The 17,971-nt window shown below is 50.1% G+C and overlaps 1 protein-coding gene across 1 annotated transcript; it reads right to left on the reverse strand.

Annotated features, from left to right (window-relative positions):
* Positions 1–787: 787 nt before the first annotated feature.
* On the reverse strand, positions 788–10,562 carry ECRG4 (ECRG4 augurin precursor). Its single transcript, XM_006055975.4, has 4 exons — positions 10,025–10,562; positions 5,320–5,367; positions 3,247–3,404; positions 788–1,158 (listed from the first exon to the last, which is right to left on the reverse strand). Exons 1-4 carry the CDS (start codon positions 10,446–10,448, stop codon positions 1,000–1,002), a joined length of 789 nt encoding a protein of 262 aa, XP_006056037.4. The 5' UTR covers positions 10,449–10,562; the 3' UTR covers positions 788–999.
* Positions 10,563–17,971: the final 7,409 nt, after the last annotated feature.

Raw genomic sequence — 17,971 nt, forward strand, 5'->3', positions numbered from 1 at the left:
CAGGGGATTTTATGTTGTGTGTGTTTTACCACCAATTTTTAAAAGTTGTAGGGATTCCAAAGGATTGTCCAGAAACACTGCTCTCGTTAAGCCGGTATCTGCCACCAAGCCCAGGGGTTCATTACCTGCAGCCTGTGAATATCGGGGTGTCTCAGAGATTATGTGCAAATCACGTAGCAGTTTTGTGAGAAAGCTTCCAGCAGGCTGTCAGAGGGTCTGTGAGTACAAGAGCCATGCTGAGGGCCCGTCCCCTCTGCAGGTGTCACGCCCCCATCTCCCTCCCCTCCCTTCTTCCCCTTCCATCCCCTTCCATCCCCGCTTCTCCATTCACTCAGGTTGTTTAAACACGATGCAAAGTATATTCTTAAATCTTGGATTCATTAGACAAGGTTCAATTTCTTAAGGTAAGTGAAGCTCTGAAGTTAACCGAACTTTAGTGGTTTTTATATTACTCATTTTTCCTGCCTAATAATATTAAACAGGTCCAGTTCTGGCTCAGGCCATGGAAGAGCAATCAAGCTTGCAAAACCACATCAATGATTAGATCCTCCAAACTGTGTTCTGTGATCTTAAATGATTTCCAATAAATTTTCTTGCTGGATTTTGCTTGTTTGTTTGCTTTTAGTGTGGACTGAATTCTAACACACTGAAGACCCCTGCTCTGTCCCATGGCTTGGGATGGTAGGGACTCTTGGAGGGGTCACACTTGGTGCCTCTGAGAGGTTGAGAAACATCCAGGGAAGGAAAACTCTTGCCAGCTTAAGTTTCATTCAAACTTTCAAACTCAGACTTTTAAACAAAATGCTTTTATTTATAGTTTTAAATGGAATGCAGTGTTAGGAACTTGCATGGACTCTCGAAAGGCCTTTATATTCTCTGTGTTAATGCTTCCTTTCTGGCCATAGAAAGCGAGTAGGGAAGATGGGCCAAGACTAGACACGGCAGACACAGCCCAAGAGCCGTGCAGAGCCCACGACCTGAACCTGCCCGAAGGGGTGGTCAGTAGTCGTCGTAGTTCACGCTGGCTCCATGCCGGAAGCTGTGGGCACTCCGGGGGCCGATGGCCGCGTCCTCATCATAGTGGCGCTGGTAGTAATCATAGTAGTCGTGCCCATTCCGATTTCTATTCAGCCAATAGCTGATGTCATCCTCAAATTTCTGGAGAAGAGGGTGAGAAAGGATGGGATTAAAGACACCACTTCCCAGAGCACATTTTACTGGTGGTGTTTCTCTGGTGTTTTTCTTTAACAATGAATGACTCCTAATAGAAACTCCTGCAACAAGGTCCTACTGTACAGCACAAGGAGGAACTATATTCAATATCCTGTAGTAACTATAAGGGAAAAGAACCCGAAAAAGAACATATATATATATGTGCGTGTGTATCTGAAACTAACATTAACAACAATCAACTGTTGTTCAGTCACTAAGTCATGCCCAACTCCTTGTGACCCCATGAACTGCAGCACACCAGGCTTTTCCTGACCTTCACTATCTCCTAGAGCTTGTTCAAAGTCATATCCATTGAGTCAGTGATGCTGTCTAACCATCTCATCCTCTGTTTCCCCCTTCTCCTGCTCTCAATCTTTCCCAGCATCAGGATCTTTTCCAGTGAGTCATCAGGTGGCCAAAGTACTGGAGCTTCAGCTTCAGCATCAGTCCTTCCAGTGAATATTCTAGGTTAATTTCCTTTAGGATTGACTGGTTTGATCCCCTTGCAGTTCAAGGGACTTTCAAGCGTACTTCAATAAGAGAGTACTTCTCAACTGTACTTCAATAAAAAAATAATAAATAGTACTTAAAAAAATAATTACTCCTGGCTACAGCATCCCTGGGCCAGAGGTCAGTTCTAACCAGCAGGAGAGCACTGCTGAAAGCCTAGTCCCCAAAGGCATATACACCCCTTCCCTTGAACCCCTACCTGTGAGTTCTAAATATACCCCAGACTTCAGCATTCTTCTCTTTTTTGGTAAAGAAAGTGGACATCTGCCCAATGCAGTAACAACTGGGCCTGCCCCCAGCACTAGGTGTCTAGTGTGGCAGACGCTGACCCCCAGTCCTGCCTGGGCTGCTGCACAGGCTATGGGCTTAGTAAATGGTGGTGAACAGAATGACACTGCAGCCTCAGGGCGTGTCTGGTGGTGCTCTCTCACAACTGTAGTGACGCTCAAACAGATCTGGTGCACCAACTCAGGCCACAAACACTGACTACCGTTGGCACAATTCCACCCTCTTCATCCGTTTGGCCTGGGGCTCCGACCTCCACCACCCTCAGCCCCGCCACCAGTCTCTGCTTTCAAAAGAAGATGGCCTGCTTGGCTCACAATGCTGCAGTTTGTCACACAGTGTAGTAGCCTCATTCTTTGGTTTTCCTCATTTTATAATCTTGTTTAAGGTTTTGCCTTAAAATAATTTTTTTTTCAAAAAACTTAAAAAATATTTTGTAAATACAGAAATAATGCAGACTCACATTTTAAAAAAGCATGGTGGAAGGGAGACAAATAGAAAGGGGCTATTTCCACTCCCAAGCCCTACTGGTGTCTGGGTGCATGTCCTTCTAGTCCCATCTGTGCATATGTTAGAACCTTACTGGATCCTCACATTTACTCACACTCAGATAAAACCATACAGATACGGTCAGAGGGTTCCTAGGAAAATCAGACTCTCCCTGAATCTAAGTCCCAGCCTCTCTGGGCAGGGAAGTCTCTGGAATTCTGCTACCAAACCCTGATGGGAGGGATCCCGTTGGGCACAGCGGGGTGGAAAATTCCAGCCAACACCGTACACCTGACGGTCACGTGATCCAGCGCCTGGCAGCTCTGCCTTTGACTTCAGGGCAAATAACAGAACTTCATTCTCTGCCCGTTTCCCTGCATGCCCTCCCACCATTCAGTGGGAATCCAAGCCTCTCCCCAACCCCCCAACCCTCATCCCCCCCAGGAAGAGCCAGGCCTCTGCCCCCAACCCTGCCCTGTAGGAAGCCAGCCTCCTTTCCCCCCTCCACCCTCAACCCCCATGGGAATCCAGGCCTCTGCCCCCCAACCCCCATTCCCTCAGGAAGATCCAGGCTTCTGCCCCTCACCTCCACTCTGCCCTGTAGGAAGCCAGCCCTCTGTCCCACCCACCCCCAAGGGATCCAGGCCTCTGCCCCGCCACCCTCATCCCCACTAGGGGAAGCCAGGCCTCTGCGCCAGCCTCCACTCTCCCAGGCCCCACCCCTCCTGCCGAGGGAGCCAGGACACCCACCGCCTCATCGAAGCCCAGGTACAGGAAGTGCTGGTACCATTGCTGCACCTCTGGCCTTGAGCGGTCCCACAGCTGCCGCTTGGGCCTCCTAAGGCTGCTCAGGAACTCCTTGGCTTTGCTCTCCTGGACAACCACCGGGGTCGTAGTGGGAGCAGGGGCTGAAACGAGGGGTTCCCCCCACCACCAAGTACAAAGATGATTTCTTTCCTCACTGGGGTGAATTGCTCTTCCACATCCCCTCCCACCCCTGCTGGTAGGAGATGTTCTGTCTGGCACATCCTTCCTGCAAGACACAGGTACAGTGGGGGTTCCCTCACTAGGTCCCACCCTGGGCTCTGGGGTAGCCAGCCCTGCCCTCTGGGCACTGCCATATCACAGGCCTGGGGTTGGGGCAGGAACCAAATTCAGCTCCTCCTCTGCAGCCCCTGGCCACACCCAGACCCTGGTCTAGCTCTGGACAGGAGCTAGTGATTCCTTGTGGGCTCTGCTGTCAGGAAACCACGGTGTATCCAGTGCTGCCCGGTGGGTGTTCACTATCCAAGTAAACAAGAGCCCTCTGGGGCTGCTTAGGAGTCCAGGGGAGAGAGCTGAACAAGGGGCCCTGGGCCGGCCAGCCAGGCGAGTCCAGCAGGGGCTGCGGGGACAAGCGGTGCCACCTGGGGTCCCACTGTGTGACCACTGATGATTGGACTGCCTCTTAATGGGGTGACCCTTGCTTTCCCATGGCTTCCCCGAATGCCTTCTGTCATGGGCTCAGTGCTGAAAAGGCCCCACTCCTGCAGATACACTCAGGGAAGCTCTGGGTCCTAGGCTGACCCTGATGACCAGCACTGAGCCCCTGTCCCCTCATCTGTGACACTAGATGGATGGTCTTTGCCTTGAGGTTGGCATAGAGGCTGCACAGGAAAAGGAAGTCAAGTGCCCTTGTGTCCTTGCTCACGTGGGTAAATATCAGCACGTTTGTATTCTCACCGCCTGCTTGTCTGGGCATTTCCCTCTGGGCCTGTCACACTGTTTCGTACACAGTAGGTGCTCAATATGTGTTTCTTGGCTTGAGCTGGATAAACGCTGAAGGTATACACAGAGGAGTCCTGATTTTCTCGGTCACTTTCTCTCTGGTATCCCTTGCACAGGTGGTCCTGCCAGAACTCCCATCAGCCCTGGTATCCCTGGGAGATGGCTGCTCAGCCCAGGGAAGGGGCCGTCTGAGGGCCTGGGAGGTCAGGGGTGGACGAAGGCCTCAGAAGCAGCTGGAAGAGCTGGGGAGATGCTGGGAGTCCCTTTCCATACCGAGAGGGGCCACATGTGCTCAGCAGGTGTGTATCAGGTGGAGGGGTCACTGCAGACCCCCTGAAAGTAGCTGCATAAGCACTGGGGCCCCACAGTGGGGAACAGACTTCAAATTCAACCTCCTGGAGCCCCATTAACTCAGGGAAAAGAATAAGTGGCTAAAAGTTCACCTCAGAAATTTAGTCTTCACTCTAAGGGACAGATAACTTCCTGTTTTCCAGGTGAAGACACATGTTCCGAGGGAGAATGGTGTTGACAGGACCACAGGGTGACGGAACCCGCTGCAGGGGCCAGGACTCACCTGCATGGCTCCCAGACTGTTCATGTGCTACCACCACTCCCTGAGGCATGTTCTTCACGACGGGTGTCAGCAACACAACAGCCTTTCTGGTTAACCCTTTCCCAAGGGCCACCTGGGTACAGAGGACACCCACAAGCCCACTCTGCGCTGCCCCAGGACTAAGGCAGTGTGTGCTCTAGACTCAGGCATGTGCTCTAAAGGGCACCAGGGTTCTAAAACAGCCTTCCTTGAACACTGCCGCTCTGTTCCTTTTATTTCTGAATCTACACTGACAGCTTTCAGAGAAGCATTAACTGGCAATAATATTTATCTGATGAAATACCGCACCACATGCCCACAGAACCACCCTTTCTATCTGCTAACCTTTTAAGGAGTAAACACTTTTCATTTTCCAAACACAAGCCTCCAGTGAACACACCAACATCCCCGTTTCCCTGAAACCCAGTGAAGAATGCCCCCTTATCCATGTAGGCTGTATTTACCTTCTCGTTTCCGAAGCAGCAACTTGAGTTTGTTTCCACTTATGCCGCCTAAAGGAATGAAGACAGAAATCATTTCAGGGTTGTACTGAACCCCTAAATTTCTCACATGCAAAAATCCACATTGGAAAAAACTCACTTCATGCCCCTATCCTGCTTTGGCAACTTGGTATCCAATGCTTGCTGCATTTCCTGTTGTGTAGAAAAGGCCATTCAGGCTGCCCGTTGCTCAAACTGGTGACAAGGACTATAGCTGAGCAGGACACTTTGAGCTACTGGAGACCATCTGAACTGTTCTCCAGGAAAAGTAACATTGTTCTTTGAGCCCTTCTACCATAGTATTCAGGCAGTCACCAGGAGTTAGGCGAGAAGAGATACATGTGTATTGCATGCATGGCTGAGTCCCTCTGTTGTTCACCTGAAGCTATCACAACATTGTTAACTGGCTATGTATACATGCGTGCTCAGTTGTTCAGTCGTGTCCGACTCTTTGTGACCCCATGGACTGTAGCCTACCAGGCTCCTCTGTCCATGCAATTCTCTAGGCAAGAATACTGGAGTGAGGAGTTGCCATTTCTTCCTCCAGGAGATCTTCCCCACCCAGGGACTGAACCCTGGATCAAATCCTGCATTGGCAGGCTGAAACTTTATCACTGAGCCACCTGGGAAGCCCATATTCTAGTATAAAACTTTAAAAAAAAATTAAATAATATTCAGGCAGCTATCTGTCATATGTACCTGCCTGCAGACTTTACTGAATAGTGTCCCCCCAAATTCATAGCACCCAGAACCTCAGCGTGGGAACCTATTTGAAAATAAGGTCTTTGCAGATGCAGTGAGTTAAGGGTCCGGAGGTAACATGATGCTGGGTTTAGGCTGGGCTCTAAATCCAACGACTGATGTCCTTACAAGAAGAGGTGACACCACACAGATGGCAGTCATGAGAAGATGAAGGCAGAAGTGGGCTTTCTCCACCACAAGCCGAGGAACGTGCCTCAGTGCTCTCAAAGTTCAGCCCTGTATCGTTACTTGCCCTGACTGTCTTACAATCAGGCATCATTTGTACCATTTACTGTGGTTTGTATTCAGATCTAGAAGTGTTTATAACCTGCCCAATCATTTAATAGGAAATGATGAGTTTGATCTCATGGAACGTACCCTCTGGCCCGTGAGCTGGTTTGAAGACTGTGGAAGCCTCTGGTCTCTGAGTGCTACTTACAGGAATGAGGCTTGTCCTGTGGAGGGGGAACCAGAGGTCCTGGGAGAGAGCACAGCCCTGTAAAGACTGAGCAGAGCATCCTTAGGTGTATGAGCCACAGTCTGGCCCAAGGATGGAGATGCTGAGATGGTGGTATCCATTCTTCAGCAGGTCCTGCCCTCCCCAACTGTGGACCAATTTGCAACTGCAAAGGTGTGGTCTTCTGGGAATAGGAGCCAGAGCTCCAGCCAGACTTTCAGAAGTGTGTGGGGCCCAAAGAAGACTAAGAAACTCTGCTTAAAAAATTTATTATGTAGTTGGGGAGGAAAAAAACACATTTGCAGCCAAAAGTCACAAATTGGCTGCTCACCGCTAAACGTGACCTGCAAGTGTGTTTTCTTAGGTGCCCCATGTTTACAGATTTAGTATTTGAATGTTTCCAGACCCAGGTCACTTGGCAGACCCTGGGGTCTGTAAACAGCACTTTGCCTCTCAAGCCCCCCACAGGTGTTTGAATTTGGGTGCCTCCCACCTGCCTTTAGAAGAGGGAGCCAGGTCTGGGGGGAACTCTAGGGATCCCACTGCAAGAGGAGAACACAGTGGGGCCACCCTCATGTCTTCAGAGGAGGGCTGGTGTCTCTGGGCAGTGGGCTAAGTGGGCAGTGGTCTGAATTCAGAATTATCATCTACACTTCCAGTCAGTCTACAGAGATGCAGTTGTTTAAAAAGCAGGTACAATTTTAGGCTGCGTAAATAAAAGGAGAGTGTCTTGCAGAAAGGAAATACTTGTCCTGCCTGTGTTTCAGCTTGTCTCTGATCAGCCCACCTCTTTTACTATTTGGTTCAGGTGCTAACATGTGACCTTCAGATGGTCACAGAAAAACAGGAGTTCTGGCAAAAGGAAAAAGGTTTAGAAAGAGGAAAAAGTCCAGGAGGAACAAATGGCCTGTGTGTGTGTATGATAACAAATTAAAGGAGTTTAGATGTTTACCTGGGGCTTCCCTCATGGCTCAGACGGTAAAGAATCTGCCTGCCAATGCAGGAGACCTGGGTTCGATCCTTGGGTTGGAAAGATCCCCTGGAGGAGGGCATGGCAACCCACCCCAGTATTCTTGCCTGGAGAATCCCATGGACAGAGACGCCTACAAGGCTGTAGCCCTGTAGAAAGTTGGACATGACTGAGTGACTAACACACACACACACACACACACAAACACACACACACAAATGTTAAACTAGAGGAAAGAAACTTTTGGGAGCAGAGCGATAGATGGCTCTAAGATGCCACTTGGCCATAAATCTCTGGGTGGGCAGCAGGCTGCCAGCACTGGACAGCCACCCAAGGCTGGAGCAAATCAACAGAGAAGCTTCCCATCCAGAGTCGCTAGAGGTATCTGGGCATCAGTTGTGAGTCAGCACTGGGGAGGCTGCTGCACAGGAGGTTCAGTTACAAGGGGTGGGACCACTTTCAGTCTGTGCTTCCCTCTCAACCTCAAGAGCCAGCGAAGGAATCTACATTTGCCAACATGAACAGAGCACGAATCTGAGCATATTTTAGTATCTTAATATATGTGAGTCTCCAATGACTCAGAGTAGCCTGCCAAATTAAGTACCACTCTGTCTGTATTCTGTAAGAGCACTTTAATACCGATGAATTGAAACAGACATTGGAAAAGTGAAAAGTGTTTGTCCCTCAGTCATGCCCGACTCTTTGCGTCCCCTTGGACTGCAGCCTGCCAGGCTCCTGTCTGTGGAATTCTCCAGGCAAGAATGCTGGAATGGGTTGCCATGCTGTCCTCCAGGGGATCTTCCTGACCCAGCGATTGAACCTGGATCTTCCGCATTGCAAGCAGATTCTTTACCATCTGAATGGCATTTGTGCTGAAGCTGCAATTTCTCCTAGCAAATCTGTGTCACTACTAACCCAGAAAGGTGAGCCTCATCAGATTCAGCTACACAATTGAAAAGGGTGAACAAGTCCTAAAATGATAAATATCAGCCATGCCATGGTGCCAATTACTGCCCACTGAACTGTAAATATCAATGCATGAACGTGGACACCACGCTAACTTTATTTGAAGAAAGGAATAAAGAACGAATGAGCTGCTGTGGGGTTTGTCTTGTAGCATCATGGATTTCTACCCCAACGCCACTGGTCACCATTTTTAGGCTGTGCTCATACGCGCTCCTGAGTTGATCAAGTTTAGCTCCCTGGCATTTGATCTCCCAGCGGGTTTGGAATTTTAAAATGCCCCCTTTGAAGCTCATGATAAACTGATCAAGAAAGGGCAATGGTCCCTTTCTCCATTAAATGCTCTTGGGTGTCATAAAATCACCTTGGGGACTTTACATAAAGATTCTTATTTGGTGTCATAAGAACTTTCACATTCCAGCTCAATGACCATAATATTTTAACCAACTCCTATCACTGCAATCTTGGTATAAATGAAATAAAAGTCCTGAAAAGAATGGGTTTCTAGCTGATGTCCACTTGCTGTATTCAGATGTGGTTCTTAAAATGGGAGGAACAAGCGGGAGGTGATAAATCAGGTGATGGGGAGTGATTGACTGGCCTCCCTTGTGGTCCTAAATTAGAAAAGCAGTCACCCCAGCCCCTCTGTTGTGCTAATGCCCCCCAGGGCTCCCATTGCTCCTCTGGCCTATGTTTGCTGTTCGCAACTTGTGCTGACCACCCAAAACACACACGTTCAGCAACCAAGGGGGTCCTGCCTTTCCACCCACCTTGTTTGGCTGCTTTGTGGTGTGAGAAACTTTAGTCTCAGGTTCTTGAGCAGGTCACCCTCCCACCTTCCAGCCCTTGAATCTTCCCAGTAGACCTGGGGTCACCACCCCACCTCTCACACCCGCAAAGGCACCCCTGCCTGCAGGAGGCCACTCCTGAGCCATAAAGGATGGCAAGAGGGAAGTGAGCACTCAGGGTGAAACCTCCCTAAGGTGGGTTCTGTGGGCTCCCAGGGTTCAGAAGTCCACACCCCACCCACTTCATCTGCAGCCTGTGTGTGAATGCGCGCATTTTCTAGGGAAAGAACTGGGATTGCCAACCCATTCAAGAGGGCCTCCAAGAAGTAGAGACGTTAAAATTTTTTCTCCTTTCAGAGCTTTTCCCCAGCGAGGAGGTGAGGCCCTGCTCCTGCTCGCGCAGATTTGCAGGCCTGGAACTTAACTGAGCCGAGGCGCCAGGAAGGGAACACCTGGAAGGGACCCTGGGGATGAAGGCCCTTTGACTCCTCTGAGTTCTGGGTGCCACCTGCCTACAGCGCCCACTGCGCCCTGCCTCTAGCGTTCTGTCCAAGGCTCCTCCGCCTCTTTTCCCAAGGTTGCCGCGAACACCTGAAACCCTGCCCTTGACCCTGAACTCTGCCACTTCCCACCGCGCAAGGGCAGAACCCAAGACCGCTTTCAACTCTTGGCCCTTGCCAGGACTCGGGATGTACGCCTTGGTCTCCGCGCCCTCCTCTCGGCGCTAGCGCCGTGAAATCGCCTCCTTACCTGGGCCCACGCACAGCAGCAGCAGCAGCGCCAGTGCGGTCATGACCAGGAAGGCGGGCCGCGCGGAGGAGGTGGCCATGGTTGCAGCGGATGCGCTGGAGAGAGATGAGCGCGCCTTGGCCACTGCGCGGGAAGGATAAGGAAGGCGCTTGTAGTGGAGGACCCGGCGCCGGCGGACTGCGCCCTGAAGAACTGCGCTCAAGGGTACTGGACGCGCGGGCGGTCCCCGAGTCCGGGCCGGGGCGGGACCCGGCAGGCGGGCGCTGTGCCGACGGGCCGCGGGCCAAGCGTCCGTGCCAAGTCTCCGCGCCCCTCTCTCCGGCCGCGGCTCCTCCAAGGCTGCGGGGCTGCGGGCGCCTGCGCCGCCAAAGACCGCGGGCGAAGGGCAAGAGAGGTCCGGCTGCCTCGGGAGGGGACGCGGCATCCAGCGGGGGAAGGTCTGGGTGCTCTGAGGGTACCCGCTCAGGCCTCGGGATCTCTCCGCTACCTGCCCTCCCGACCACAGTCCCCTCTCCTGCGCACCGCGCGCCCTGGTCCCCCCAGCCCGCTCCCTCCCTCCCTCTCAGGCCTTCGGAATGTCCTGGCTTTGCGTCGCAGCTCTAAAGATGCCTTTGGCAGCTCTGTGCTTCGTGCTGTTTAAGTCTCCACGCTCTGGGCTCAGAGCTGCATTCCAGGAAAACAGCTCGCTCAAGAGACTCCGACAGACGAGCCTTTCAGTAATCAGGAGAGAATAAGCCCCGCAAGTGTTCACACGTCTCCATCGTGTGCCCCATCCACGCACACTGAAGGGGCACCCGGCACCCGCGTGAGGCCACGGGAGCTGGAGCCGGCCTCCCCTGTCCCTGACCTGTGCACACGCGAGGACCCCGCGGGCGGCGCGTCTTCTGGGAACTAATCCCTCTAGGCCCATCTACACTGCAGCTACTTCTCCTTTAACACCTTCGCACCCTGAGTCTGTGCCAATGGCTCACCAGGTAAAGAATCCGCCTGCCAGTGTAGAAGAGACGCGGATTCGATCTCTGGGTTGGGAAGATCCCCTGGAGAAGGAAATTGCAACTGGTTCCAGTATTCTTGTCTGGAGCATCCCATTAACAGAGGGGGCCTGGTGAGCTACAGTCCATGGGGTTGAAAAGAGTCCGACAGGACTTAACGACTAAACAACATAATACAGAAAAGTGTGCAGATCAAATATGTAACTTAGAGATGCAAATATGTAAAATAGAGATGTTGCTACCTTCCCACTTCTGCAGGAGCTGATGTTCCTCCCAGCTTCTCACCCCCACATGTAGCTTAATAGTTTAGTTTGAGGCGATCCTCTTGTTTTGAGGGGGGAAGATTATTTAAAGTCTTTACTGAGTTTGTTACAGTATTGCTCCTGTTTTATGTTTTGGGTTTTTTGGCGTGGATGCACATGAAATCTTAGCTCCCAACCAGGGATCGAACCCACTGCATTGAAAGTGAAGTCTTAACCACTGGACTGCCAGGGCAGTCCCTTAGGTAATCCTCTTTTAAAAACACTTCATTGGTATTTTATTTTCATTTCCTTAAAGAGGAAAAAAAACCAACAACAACCTCAAAATAAACACTTTTGGTTACCAGTAGGAAGACACTAATGATTAAAAGGATTAAGAGGATCAGATTCATTACTGTCAATTGAATCCAATTTAATTCAGTTCAATCCTTATCAATATCTGTTTCTCAAGATGCTCAATGGACATTCCTATAAACAGTCTTCCGGAGTGACATGTCTTTTGCTCCCATGTTCACGTCTGCCTTACACGTTATTAGTACCGTTTATCAACATGAGTAACAGTGCACAAAGCCCTGCATCCTCCTATCTCTCTGTCTTTTGTCTGTTTCCATCTTTTGTCTGTTTCCAGGTCTTTGATTGCTTGGGTCCTACTGACTGGGCTTTCTCTCTCTCTTTCTCTTTCTCCTGCACAAACGCAGAAGGGTTCCCTTGTAGAGGAGGGCAGGGGAGGGAAGATGACTTTGATGGCCCCAGGAGCCATAACTGCTGCTTCAGTAAGAGGCTCAGGTGTGACGTGTGATGAAATCCCCCATGTTCATTCACAGGAAGACAGCCCTGTGTCAGCAGCAGAACCCTCTCCCCACTACCACCTTCCCGGGGTCTGCCAAGCTCAAGTGCCCAGCTGGAGATGCTGTGCCTGTTCCAACATCCACCTTCCTTTCTGTTTGTTTACTTGTTCAACTGCACTTGCTTATAAAATGAAGCGCTTCGAAAAGTCCTTTTCTTCCTATTTACTTAAATCCACCATCCCCTTCTTCCCTCTACTGAAGCTGGTCTATTCCTCATTCCACTGTTTCTCAGATTGGGTCTAAAAGTCCCACGGTGCTTGTTAAGGCAGGTTCCTGGGCTACATTCCTTGAAATTCTGATCCACTTTGTCCTGAGTGAAGCTCAAGGGTCTTTGTTTTTCTGGGGGATGCTCATGCAAGCAGTGCTCAGGGTGCTTTATGGGTCCCCATCCCCACCAAAACCCACCTGCCACCTTCAGCCTCTGCTCCACTGACATGCATACATGTGGCCTGTCCAGCATGGGGGCCTTAGGGTAGGGGCAGCAGGGAGGCTCAGGGGTCCCAGAGAGAGCATTCTAAGATCAGCTCTTCCAAAAGACAAGAAGAGGAAGCAGCTGACACCTTAAGGGCTTGGCCTGGAAACTGACCCGCATCAATGCCACCATGCTCTTGATGGGAGCAGTAACAGAGCCCACCACCTGGGGAAATTCTGGGGAGGGTCAAAGATGCCATTTCTCAGTGGGAGGATGTCAAAGAATGTGTGGCCATCTTTAATCCACTGCCCTCCCCACTTCTCAAGGCCAAGCTCAGATGCTGCCTCCTCCAGGAAGTCTCTCCTGCTTTCCCCTTGGGGCCAGGAGTATACTGCCCTCTGAGTTCCTCCAGGCCTATTTTTCTCCTCAAGGTTTCTTCCTTCTGCTTTATTTCTCTTTGACCTCTTCAAGTTGTTTGTTTTCTTTATTTCCCTGTAAAACTGACACCCAATAAATATTTGGTGAATGAATAAATGTTGCCATCGAGAGGTGAATCTGTAGTTACTCAGGTCTTGTATAAATGAGATCATTTCATATGTTTCTGTCTATTTTAAGTTTGCTATTAAAAAAGTACATGTTACATATAACAAAAACTCATAGCAGCCCAGGAACAGTATAAGGAAAGCCCCCTGAGTAGAGACCCTCCTCCAAGGCCAGCATAGAAACTGCCAACACCCAGAACTGGCAAGTGCAGGGTTAATCTGCATACTCAGTGGTGGGTCCTCAAAACTCCCTTCCTGTTTATTAAGCGAATTCCCACATTGGAATTTTAATAACTTTTGCCATTTCAAATAACTAACCGAAGCCAAAGGCAGGGAATGCAGGAAAGTTTCTTTTCAGCCTAAAAAAATACCGAGAAGGACAAAGTCCTTATTATGCACAATTCAGCTCCCGGGAAGGCTCGTTTAGCAGGGTTCTGGAGGGGCCAAGGACCCCACAAACAGACCCTCAATAGGGCCCCTCAGGAGGATGCCCTTAGTGCTGGGACCCCTCAGGAGGATATGGTCCTTCGTGATGGGACCCCTCCAGTGGACGTGGTCCTTAGTGATGGTGCTCCAAAGGCCACATGGTCCTTAGTGATGGGGCCCCTCAGGAGGACATGGACCTTAATGATGGTGCCTCATAGACAGACGTGGTCTTTAGTGATGGGGCCCCTCAGGAGGATGTGATCTTTAGTGATGGGGCCACTCAGGCCACGTGGTTCTTAGTGAAGATGAACATAGGCAAACGTGGACCTTAGTGATGGGACCCCTTGGGCCACATGGTCCTTAGTGAAGGTGAACCGAGATCCCCAGCTCTGGTATAAAGACAGTCAACATCTTGAAGAAATGGGCTTCAGATCCCTAAGGGGCTTGTGGTGAAAAAGAGATGACGCTACTAAAACAGATTTGCACATTAAACAGGGCCAGTTTCCAGTCTCTTCCTACGTTAAATTTGTAGCATTTTAACCAAAGCTGAGGAGACCCCAGAGACCTGGAGCAGATCACTGAGGTGGAGTGTAGCCCAGCTGCCCACGGTGGAACAAGCCCCCTGCACTTTGCCTGAAGTCCTTTGTCCTGTGGAGAAGGGAGCATGCACGTTCTCAGTATAAAACCAGAGCAGTGGCTCGATGACCTGGAGGCAAAGGATGGTGTCCTTGTGGGGGCATCATCATGGGGGCGAGCTGCTCCAGGCAGGAGGGGTCCCAGCCTTGGGCACCAAGACCACAGCCAGAGGCTTGCTCTCTACACCTGGTCGTGGGGATACCAGGCCTCATAGTGGGTGTCCAGGGACTGGGCACAGATGGGCCAGGGGCCACAGGACCCACAGGGCCATCAGCCAGTGTGACATTCCTTAAGAAATGACTCAAAATAGTCTTATCACCTTTGACAGAGACACCCTGAATCCCAGAGCGATGGGACAAGATCTTGCTGTGGCCTCGCTCCTGTGGTCAGGGGTCAGCAGTGACTGAGCACTGCTGGGGTCTCTTTGGGGCCCAGTTAGAGCATTATCACCACATGGTCCATAGAGCTCCCCCAGGCCGCTTGGGCTTTTCCAGTTTCCTTTTGTTCTTGCTGTTATTTCATTTCATTGTTTGTTGACGCTGTGAATTACTGAGCACAGAATTTTAAGACAGCCGTGTAAGTGCCTTATATGTGTGTGCGTTTAGTCACTCAGTTGTGTCCTACTGTTTGTTACCCTGTGGAAGATAAGATTTCCCAGGCAAGAATACTGGAGTGGGTTGCCATTTCCTCTGCCAGGGGATGTTCCTGATCCAGGGATGGAACGTGTGTCTCCTGTGTCTCCTGTATTGGCAGGTGGACTCTACACCACTGAGCCATCAGGGAAGCCCTAGTGCCTTATGGGTAGATTGAAAATGTGGTTCAAACCAGCTCCCTCCAGCCCCCACGTGAGCATCCGGGATTCATTCCTTCTGCTAAGGCAGCATACTTTCAAGATGCTCTGCTCAAATACAAATATTCTTGATTAAGTGATAGCAGTATGATATCCTCCATTCACAGAGATGGAGAAGTAGCTGTGGTACCATCACAGGCAAGCCTCTGTCACCTCCAAGGTGTAGACACATGTTAGGCATAAAGGGCTGCCCTTGGAAACAGAACCTACAACTAAACGGCATTTTCCGATTCCCAAGTCCTTCCCAGGACCTGCGGGGCTTGCAGGAGTGACCCTTCCCCCTTTTACAGTTCAGGAACCTGGGTCTCAGAGGCTGTGACTTGCCAGTCAGTCAGTTGGCTGACTCAGCCCAGGCTCTGACACTCCTCTGGTCTCTATGCATCCTCAGACAGCCCAGAGACAAGAGGCTGTGCTGGGTGCCCTGCGTGGGGATGTGTAGGGGCAGATTCAAGTCCTCAGGACACTGTCAATCTAGCAAAGGGAGCAGAACACACACTAAAGTGTCAGGAGCAGCGGACTGTAGGTAGATTTTGCAGCTGTTTGAAAGCTATCTCCCAATGGGCATTTTAAGGTCCTCAAACCATCAAGGTTACTATTGTTAGGAACAAGAATGATAAAGCTTTATGTAAGTGATTGATGGTTTATCAGCATCTTCACATGGAATTCTTTATTTTAAACTCATGGTCTGGAGTGAGGGTCAAGTCTTTCTGCCAAATTTTGTCCCTCCATCTTAAGATTCTGCTCAAGAATCTTGTCACCTGAGATATTTATGCAGGAAATTTCCTTTTACCTTTGGTCAGTATAAAGCTGTTTATATCATCTTGGCATGCTAGTTTGAACTCATTTAGCTATTTCCTTTGGGAGATTTGGTCTTTGCTCTATTTTTTCTCCCCTGTGTGTGTGTGTGTGTTGCAGACTAGGAGGGAGGCAGCTTAAAGTCATTTTTGTATTTCATTCGTCAGACCCTCCAAGCTGGGGATGTGTATCCTGAGTCACTGTTTACTGCCCAGCAGGACCTGGCCCTTGCAGAGCTGCCTGCAGGCGCAGGAAGGAGTGGGGTGGCCCTGGGTGCTGGGGCAGCTCCAGGAATGGGGGGAGGAGAAGGGGCTTGTCACAGGGATGGACCCCAGTTACCCTTATTCACTATTCATGTTTCTCCTTGAAGGGCCCTGCCCCACATGGGAACAACAAAATTCACAAGGCACAGCCATAAGATGACCCCCTGCAAGACCATGGCAGATGTGACCATGCTTTGACCTTCCCTCCATCCGGTAGCCCCAGGCACCAGTCAGTGGACATACAGTCTTTATTAGAGCCCCACTCCCTATCATGCAACCTGAGTTATTTTTAAATATTTTCATTAAAGTACAGTTGACTTGCAAAGTTGTGTTAATTTCTGGTGAACAGCCAAGTGATTCTGTTATGCACATACCTCTAATCCATTATTTTTCATATTCTTTTCCATTCTGGTTTATTACAAGCTATTGAATATAGTTCCCTGTGCTATACGGTAGGACCTTGTTGTTTATTTTACACAGTTGTGTATCTGCCATAGCATCATGGGTGGACCTAGATATGATCACGCTAAGTGAACTAAGTCAGAGAAAGACAAATACCTTCTGAGTTACTCACATATAACTTTCCCCTGCTTCCCCTGAGTGTCTAAGCCTGAAAACAGAGGCTAATCACATCCATGTTTTCTCCTGACTGCACTAGGGCAAAACTGAAGTCAAAGCAACAGCACACTGTTTAATGTGCGGGTCAAAGGGGTCTCAGGAATGTGTGCAGCTGTGTGTCCAGCACACGTCACTCTAGAACAGACTCTAACCCGCTGCCCACTCCTAGGTTCACCAGCTGAGGCCTGAGAGCAGGTCACCTAGGAGGGGAGCACATGTGTTTGACTTGAGGGAGGTAGTTTTAACTCCCACATCAGCCATGTGGAGCATGTGCCTGCAGCCGTGGAGGGAGACAGGGGTGACCCACAGGCCCCCACAGCTCAGCTGGGTCCATGACCCTCCTGGGCCTGTGTGATACTGCACCAGTCCAAGCCCTGGCTGAGTTAGGGCTTAAGACCCAAAGTGGCGCAATGCACAGAAATTTCCAGAGACAGGCTGCTCCTAACTCAACACGGAACCCTCCCACAGAGCGTTCTCCGTCAGGGTTCACGTAGGTACACTTGGGACAAAACCACTCTGCACTTCCTCTCTCACCCCCACAAGGCTGGCAACTGAGGATTCCAATGCTCTGACTCCAGGCAGCCGACAGGGCTGAGGCTGCCAGCCAGGGAATGGAGCCTGTCTCATTAGTGAGAGGCAACCAGGCTCCTCACTAAATGGTGGGGCCTTCATGTAATTTTAACATTAAAGCATTTTGTGCCTCTCCTGGAAGGGGCACATCTTTCTAGTAACTGTTTTCCTGCCCCTCACATACCCCCAGACCCCTGTTTCCAAGATTGGACTTATACCCTCAAAACTAAAACAACATTGCAAATCAACTTTACGCCAATAAAATTTTTTTAAAAATTGGACTTGGCTATAATGATTGGTTCCATCTCTTCTAAGCTCCCAAAGACATGCAGCAGTGGTGATTATACCAAGCATTTTGATTTCTTATATTAGTTGGTTTTTATACAGATCAAGTCATATTTTGCACAGCATGAAAGAGAGCCAGAAGTATTCCAATACTCTGCAAGAAAATAAAATTCTAGGGGTTAAATGTTTCCTTACAGCTCCAAGCAGCTCAAAGAATGCATAGGTAAAACTGTACATAGTTTCAAGGTCATAGTTTGAAGCTCTTTCAGGGGATGGGCTTCCCTGGTGGCTAAGTCAGTAAAGAATTCGCCTGCAATGTGGGAGACCCTGGTTTGATCCCTGGGTCAGAAAGATCCCCTGGAGGAGGAAATGGCAACCCACTCCAGTATTCTTGCCTGGAGAATCCCATGGACAGAGGATGCTGGCGGGCTACAGTCGGAGTCTCGAAAG

The sequence above is a fragment of the Bubalus bubalis genome, chromosome 12, assembly GCF_019923935.1.
Source record: "Bubalus bubalis isolate 160015118507 breed Murrah chromosome 12, NDDB_SH_1, whole genome shotgun sequence".
Taxonomy (NCBI): domain Eukaryota; kingdom Metazoa; phylum Chordata; class Mammalia; order Artiodactyla; family Bovidae; genus Bubalus; species Bubalus bubalis.

What these genes read in the sequence shown, in the direction of transcription:
- ECRG4 (XM_006055975.4), bottom strand. Translation starts at nt 10,448, where the DNA reads ATGCCGCGTCCCCTCCCGAGGCAGCCGGACCTCTCTTGCCCTTCGCCC. An exon ending in GCTGCTGTGCGTGGGCCCAG is followed by an intron (nt 5,368 to 10,024) that starts GTAAGGAGGCGA and finishes TCATTCCTTTAG; the next exon opens with GCGGCATAAGTGGAAACAAA. An exon ending in GCTGCTTCGGAAACGAGAAG is followed by an intron (nt 3,405 to 5,319) that starts GTAAATACAGCC and finishes CCCTCGTTTCAG; the next exon opens with CCCCTGCTCCCACTACGACC.